The 6375-nt window shown below is 55.8% G+C and overlaps 1 protein-coding gene across 3 annotated transcripts; it reads left to right on the forward strand.

The window, feature by feature from the left end:
- Positions 1-5017, forward strand: TMEM230 (transmembrane protein 230). Of its 3 annotated transcripts, none has more exons than XM_085313384.1 (4): positions 1-100; positions 2105-2232; positions 2746-2868; positions 3736-5017. In XM_085313384.1, exons 2-4 carry the CDS (start codon positions 2134-2136, stop codon positions 3874-3876), a joined length of 363 nt encoding a protein of 120 aa, XP_085169510.1. In that variant the 5' UTR covers positions 1-100; positions 2105-2133; the 3' UTR covers positions 3877-5017. The 3 variants fall into 3 exon arrangements, with proteins under 3 accessions (XP_085169510.1, XP_085169511.1, XP_085169512.1); XM_085313385.1 differs by lacking the exon at positions 1-100 and adding an exon at positions 247-328; XM_085313386.1 differs by lacking the exon at positions 1-100 and adding an exon at positions 1260-1471.
- The last annotated feature ends 1358 nt before the right edge of the window (positions 5018-6375 follow it).

A 6375-nucleotide genomic window follows, 5' to 3' on the forward strand; every position in this document is an offset into this window, starting at 1 on the left:
AGGAGAAGGCTGGTGCCAGGAATAAACTTCCTGGGCCGGCCCGCGCCGGGGCGGGAGCGGCGGCGGGCGAGATGGGCTTCGCCAGCGGCGCGCGTAGCGGGTAACTGCCTCTGCGCCTCTCCTAACCCGTGTTCCGAACCCGACGGGGCCGCCGGACCCGTGGCGTGCTGTTTCGGGAGGGTTCGCGGGCACGTTGTGAACTTCCTGCCTAGCAGCAGGGAAACCATTTCGGGGGGAGGGCATCCTTCCTTACCGGGTTAGGAGGGAGGACTGAGCTCCCGGAGGAGGGGCGGGAGATGACCTCCTCGATCCCTCCGGCTGGGCACAGGTGAACAGGGRTTTACGTTGCTGCTCTGCAGAAGAGAAAACGGGGCTGGCTTGTTCACGTGCTGCGTTTGCTTTCGCTTCCGTGGCCGCTTAGCAGGGCTGCGCCCTCCTGGAAGTCGTCTCGCAGGCGATGCCGGCTCTTGCTGCGCTTTAAAAGCGACCGCACGCTTGCYGGTGGGATGCGTAAGTCGCAAGGATGCTTCGGCACTCATTCGCCTCCCTCGGAGCGCAGCGGCGAGCGCGTTTCGGGTCCTGAGCGGGTGCGGGGGGCCGAGAGCTCTGTTAAGCCCGGTGCCCGCGGTGCAGGTTTGTCTCTTTAGCACACGGTCCTAGCTGCTGTTTTCTGGATTTGCTCTTAATAGCCCCTTTCTTGCGGATTAGCAGGAATCTGCTCTTACGCAGGTGTAAATTGGAAATGGTTCCTGGGAAGTCTGGAGGAAAAGCCTGGTAGACAGCGTGMCTGCCAGCGGAAAGTCAGTCGCCTGCTCCCTGAGGCCAAAGGGGGTCGGGAGGCGCGAGGATTTGGGGTGTGCCGAKCGCATCTGGGGCAGGCGGGAGCCTCTGGGCGGCTCAGAGCGYGGCGACCTGAAGAGCACGGCAGCGCGGGCGCCTGCGGGCGACGGGCGCTCATCCGCAGAGGTGGAAACGTGGTTTTGTCTACGCTTGTGTTTTCCTGCGGAGACAGCAGAAAAGCTAATGCGCGGGGGAGGCTTTAACTGCTGGAACTGAATAATTCAGTTCCCCCTTTGAGGGAGTGAAACGCGACAGCCGTGGGGTTGGAGAGGATCCCCGAGCCCGCTTCAGCGTGGGCTCCCGAAAAGCCAGGCTCCGTGGTGCAGCTCTGCCCGTCTCCCCAGGGCAGTCGCCCAGGGTGTCACTGCCGGCAGCAAAACCGCAGGGCCGGGAGCCGCAGCGCAGCGGAATTGCAGGGTACGGCTCCGGTGTGACTAAATACAGCTCTGCCCCGAGCGCCGCCTCCTTCGCGGCTCTGCTCCGGTGGACGCGCGACCTCCGCGTCTTGGCTCCGTGCTGTTCGTCCGGCTACCTCATCCGCTGAGGCCTTCAGCCTCTCGCCAGGCTCCCTCCGAGTCACGGATCGAGCCGTCGGAGGGACGGCGGCTGTTTCAGGCCAGCTTCCAGCGTGGTGGTGTTGTTTTTTTTTCCTCAAAACGGATCTATTGCGAAACAGCTTGCTGGTTGAAAGGCTGCTTTGTTCAGCTCTGGTTCGGGTTTGTTTGGTAGCCTCCCTGTTTAGACGTAGCTGGAGACCTCAAGCAGCTCCCTGCTGGAACCGTGCCCTCCTTGCACGAGGGCTTTTTGGCTGCTCCCGCTTGTGAGCGCGCTGGGGAAGGGGCTCAGTCCTGCGCTGGCGCTGAGCATCCTGCACAGGCGTATAAGGATACTCACTACTGAGGCTCGTGACACCGAATCGATAGCCAGCACGCAGCATCTGTGGTGTCTGGCTCTAGGAAGAGCTTGTTCATACCCGGCTTCACTCAGGAGCCTTCGTCRTGTTTTAAGTGCACTTTCTACCTTCATCTGACTTGCTCGGCTTTCAAATATTGCCGAGCCCGAACTGTCCATTCCCTTGTGGTTGGAGCTTTGTGTTTTAGGCTTATGTACTCAGCTTTGTTTGAAAAGTTTTGATTACTGAGAATGGAGATGCCTGTGCTCAGCACAGGCTGYGTCTCCCTTAATGACCTTGATCCGCATGTGTCTCAGACTCTGCTATCTCTCTTGCTCTGGTTTTATTGCTGTTCTTGCATTTGTTTTYCAGGTTCTAGCTGATGCCCAGGCTTCCTTGTTATGATGCCGTCACGCACCAACCTGGCTGCTGGGATTCCCAGCAGCAAAGTCAAGTATTCCAAGCTCTCCAGCACTGACGAAGGATATATTGACCTGCAGGTAAGAACTGGGGAGGAAGATGTTGTCCTATGGCTGCTCTGACTATGCTACAGGCTATTTGGGGAGGTGTGATAACTTGACCTAAGCATGTGAGGCTGCTTTTCATTCAGCTCCACCAGCACGGTCTCTGGTTGGAAAGACATGGGACAGAGTTGGCTGCAGGGCCAAGTCTGCAGCCCTTCTTCCTTCTTTCCTTTCATAGCCTGGCTATGGAAAACAAAACTGCCTTGAACCGTGTTGGGACYGTCCTTATTTACTAGGGTTGGCTCTACCTCTCTTCTGTGGAGAGGGGAAAATCTGAGAACGGGTCTCGATGGCTGCAAGCGGCTCGAGCGGGTCTCCTCGCTGCTGGGGACGCGGGCAGAGCCGTTGCTTTGGCTGCGCTGCACGAGTTGACGCCTGTGGTGGTTTATCTGTTGCCCTTCTCCCTGCTAGCTGTGGGGTTCACATCTGTGCTATGGCCAGGGGAGATGCGCTGATTTTCAAGGTATTCAATGTTCATCTCCCACGCAGTTCAAGAAGAGCCCRCCAAAAATCCCCTACAAGGCAATTGCACTGGCTGTAGTGCTCTTCATGATTGGGACCTTCCTCATCATCATAGGAGCCCTCCTCTTGGCCGGGTACATCAGCAAAGGGGTAAGTGGAAGTTGTTCCCCCTCCCCAGAGGCTGCTGTGAACCCAAGCTCAAGGTGGAAGCTGAGAGCAAAAGACCTGTTAGGCAAAGAAGTACTGCCCCACCGCCTCCCACGAGTGCTTGCTGCCAGCCTCGTTTCTCTGGCAGCAAAACCCTCTCCAGTCAGTTAAGCAAGACTGGAGCTGGGCTGGGGATCTGCAGGGAAGGGCTGAGTTTCGCTGTCCTGCCTGTGGCGTGGTTTTGTTTCAGTGCTCCATCACTGCATCGGCCAGTCTGCTGGTTTGGTAGATCTTCATGCTGTGCTCGTGGTCCTCCTAGGGGAGATCTTCCTGCAGGGGATATCTCACAGCTCTCTGGGAAACAGCACCGTTTTCCTTGTCTCTCTGCATCTGCATTGAAAGCAGCAGGSAAGAAAGTGGGTCTGTGCTTGCATTTGACTTCGGGCTCCGCTGCTGTACGCTTCTACCTCGCGTGGCACGGGGCCGCTTTACGGTTGGCAGCTGCCGCTTATCGCGCTGGAAGCGTCAGCGTGTCGGCCGTATCGGAAGCGGTCCACGCGGAGACGAGCGTGCCAGGGCGAGCCCTGCAGTTGGTGATTTTGTGATGCGATTAGTGTTTGAAGGAGCCGCCCCTCGCACCCGGAGGAGAGGTTCGGCTGAGGTTTCCTGTAGCGAGGAGCAGAAGTCAGGCCAGGAAGAGCAGCTGGAGCGTTGGTGCTGCTTGAGCCTGCGGAAACTGAGGGTTTGAGTTGCAGTCTCTGTTAGCTAGCCAGGCCGTGGAGATGGACGCAGGATGGACGAGGGAAGACCCGACCGAGATCTCTGGCCATTGCGTTTACACGTTTCTCCTGTCTCGTCCCTCTGCCGCAGGGAACGGACCGTGCGATCCCTGTGCTGATCATCGGGATCCTTGTGTTTCTGCCTGGCTTCTACCACCTGCGTATTGCCTACTACGCGTCCAAAGGCTACCGGGGCTATTCCTACGATGACATCCCGGATTTCGACGACTGAACCGCGTTCCAGATCACACTGTAATTAGATTGGTGATAGGAGCTGTTAGTCACCCTGGGCATCAGAGTGCGTAGGGCYGTAAATGAAGCAGATGAGTCACAAGATGTGACTTGCTGGTTTTGTAAATAGYGTGTCGAAGTGTTGCCAGTTTCTCACTTTGGGGGAGTTTTAAACSTGGGATCGACCAAGGGGATTGCAACATCCTGTGGGGAGGACACGTGACTTGTTATTTTCCCTCTTTTGGTTGTGTCACGCTGGTTGCTTGTAAAAAGTTTTTTTTTTCTTGGGCAAGGTAATTCTAGTCATTTTCCAAAAATAGATGGGCCGGAAAGTTTCAGCAACCAAGCTATTTGTTTTTCTAGYTTTTCTGGAGTTTATTTTACTTCTCAAAGATTGTGGTTGTCCCTGGGTTTACTGTTGCAAGCAAATAGCGCATCCAGTTTTTTTGCTCTGTCAGTCTCAAACATTTCTGGTCTTGTGCTTGCATCTGGAATAATGGAAGTCAGATGCACACAAGGGGGAAAACTGCACTTGCATGGAATAATTCTCAGTGCATTTGCTACACAGCTCCTCTTGTTAGAATGACAAATCTTATTTACTCAGCAAACGCATTCCTCRGAAGCAAGCACTTCTGCGTGCTGCTCTCAGTTTTGGCAAAGCCAGCTGTCATCCTTTAAGAGGACTGTTGTTGGATACTTTTTTTGCTTATTGTTTTCARCTTAACAGAGACAGGAGGAGAATTGGAATCCAGATCAAGATTCAAGTGTCTGATTATACCAAAGTCTTGTTTTTGACTGGTGAGGATATTGGAGACACTTGAATTGCAGCGATCTGTGTGTRTATTTGGGATCATCTCGTCCTCCTGTAGCCAAGATGCTGTGCATCTTGTCTAGATGCACAGTTCCCTAGACCAGTAAAAACTGTATAATTTGCCCTGAACACAAATGCAGTTTGTATTGTTTTGCTGGCTTAAATAATACGTTGTTTTGGGCCGAGCAGATTGATAGCTCTGTACTTGATGCAAAAGCTAGGCGTCTCCTGAAGCGGAAACGAACACTGTCCCGGAGAACAAGTACAGAATAGTAATGYAAGACTCCACTGTATGTATTTAAACTGAATAAACTTCACTATATTCTGTGTACAGGCCATCTCATCTCTTTTGCGTCCAACGGCTGGAAGCGTGCCAGAAGTGGTGTTCTGGGCGGCGGCAATGAGACTTCGGCCGATTCGGCTGTTGCCTACAGCCTCCTCTTCGGTGGCGCAGAGGGTCGCTGCGGTCGGGGAGGCTCTCGGCCGGGCCGGCAGCTTCGAAACAGCTCTGTGCGCGCCCCTGTGCCAGGCGGGAAGAGGGGCTGGTTTGGGAGCTCTGGGCAGGAGGATCGACTGCATGCACCTAAAGCGTGATACTTAAAGCGTGCGAGGACCCCGCGTTTCTAATTGCTTTGATTCAGGGGCCAAACACCTTGTCCCGTTTTTTGGGCCAAACACCCTGTCCCGTTTTTGGGCGGCATCACAGGAGCGGCGTCTGACTGTGGCTTGGACGCTCGGACTGACAGCGCGGCGTGGCGCCAGGCGGCAGGGGCTCGGTGCTCGCGCCGGAGGGAGGGAGCGGTACGTGCGCCGGAGCCCGCCCAGCTCCCCCGGCTCTGCCTGCTCGCCCAAGCCCTGAAACAGGGGCAGGGCGATGCTGCTGCGGGTTATCAGGCAGCAGCAGGGATGCCGTGCTGGGGCAGACCGCCGGCGGCAAGTCCGTCTTTCCCTGCCCCCCCCCGCATCTAGCACCCAGCTGGATTAAACTGGGCTGCGTCACCCCGAGGAAGGGCGAATCCTGATCGAATCCAGGACCCCCCCTTTGCGTCCCCGGGGGGAGCACGACGCGCGTTCGCTCCCGCGTCACGCCGGCCCGCGCGCTCCTGCCGCTGCCGGTTCCCGCTCGGCTGTCGGCCCTGCTGCCCGGCCGCTGTCGCACGCTGCTTGGCAGCAGCTGAAATCCGGCAATTAAAGGCAGCTCTGGCCAGGAGAGCTGACGCAAAGCCGTGAATCAGCCTCTACGAGGGGTTAAAAATGTGGGTTTGTTCCCTTTGGGGAAAGGGGGAGGAGGCAGAAGGGAAGTTGAGCTGGAAAAAGCAAAGGGGAGGGAAAAGGTGCTTTCAGGTAAGAGCAGGGATATGGAAAGCAGGGAAGCCTGGGGCGGGTGAGCCTAGAGGACAGGAGAAGAGTGCCGATTCGAGAGGGACAGCAATGGATTTTTAAGTATTTATTTGAATTCAATASGATCAAAGTCCTTGGGCAGCAGCACAGTGTAAATAACTATCACGGCCTTAGCGCTCGCAGGGCCGTTTGTAGGAGCGATGGGCAGCACAGCGCTGCTAGGCACGGTGACCTTTTCCTGTGCACAGGGATATTTTGTGCCTAATTTGGTGTGTGTGTGTGGGGAATTTCTAGGGGGAAAAGATATAAGCAGCACTGGAAACATTTAGATCCAGGCTACTTTATTCT

Source organism: Rhea americana, unplaced genomic scaffold, assembly GCF_003343005.1.
Source record: "Rhea americana isolate MKP2758 unplaced genomic scaffold, rheAme1 scaffold_383, whole genome shotgun sequence".
NCBI classification, from domain to species: Eukaryota; Metazoa; Chordata; class Aves; order Rheiformes; family Rheidae; genus Rhea; species Rhea americana.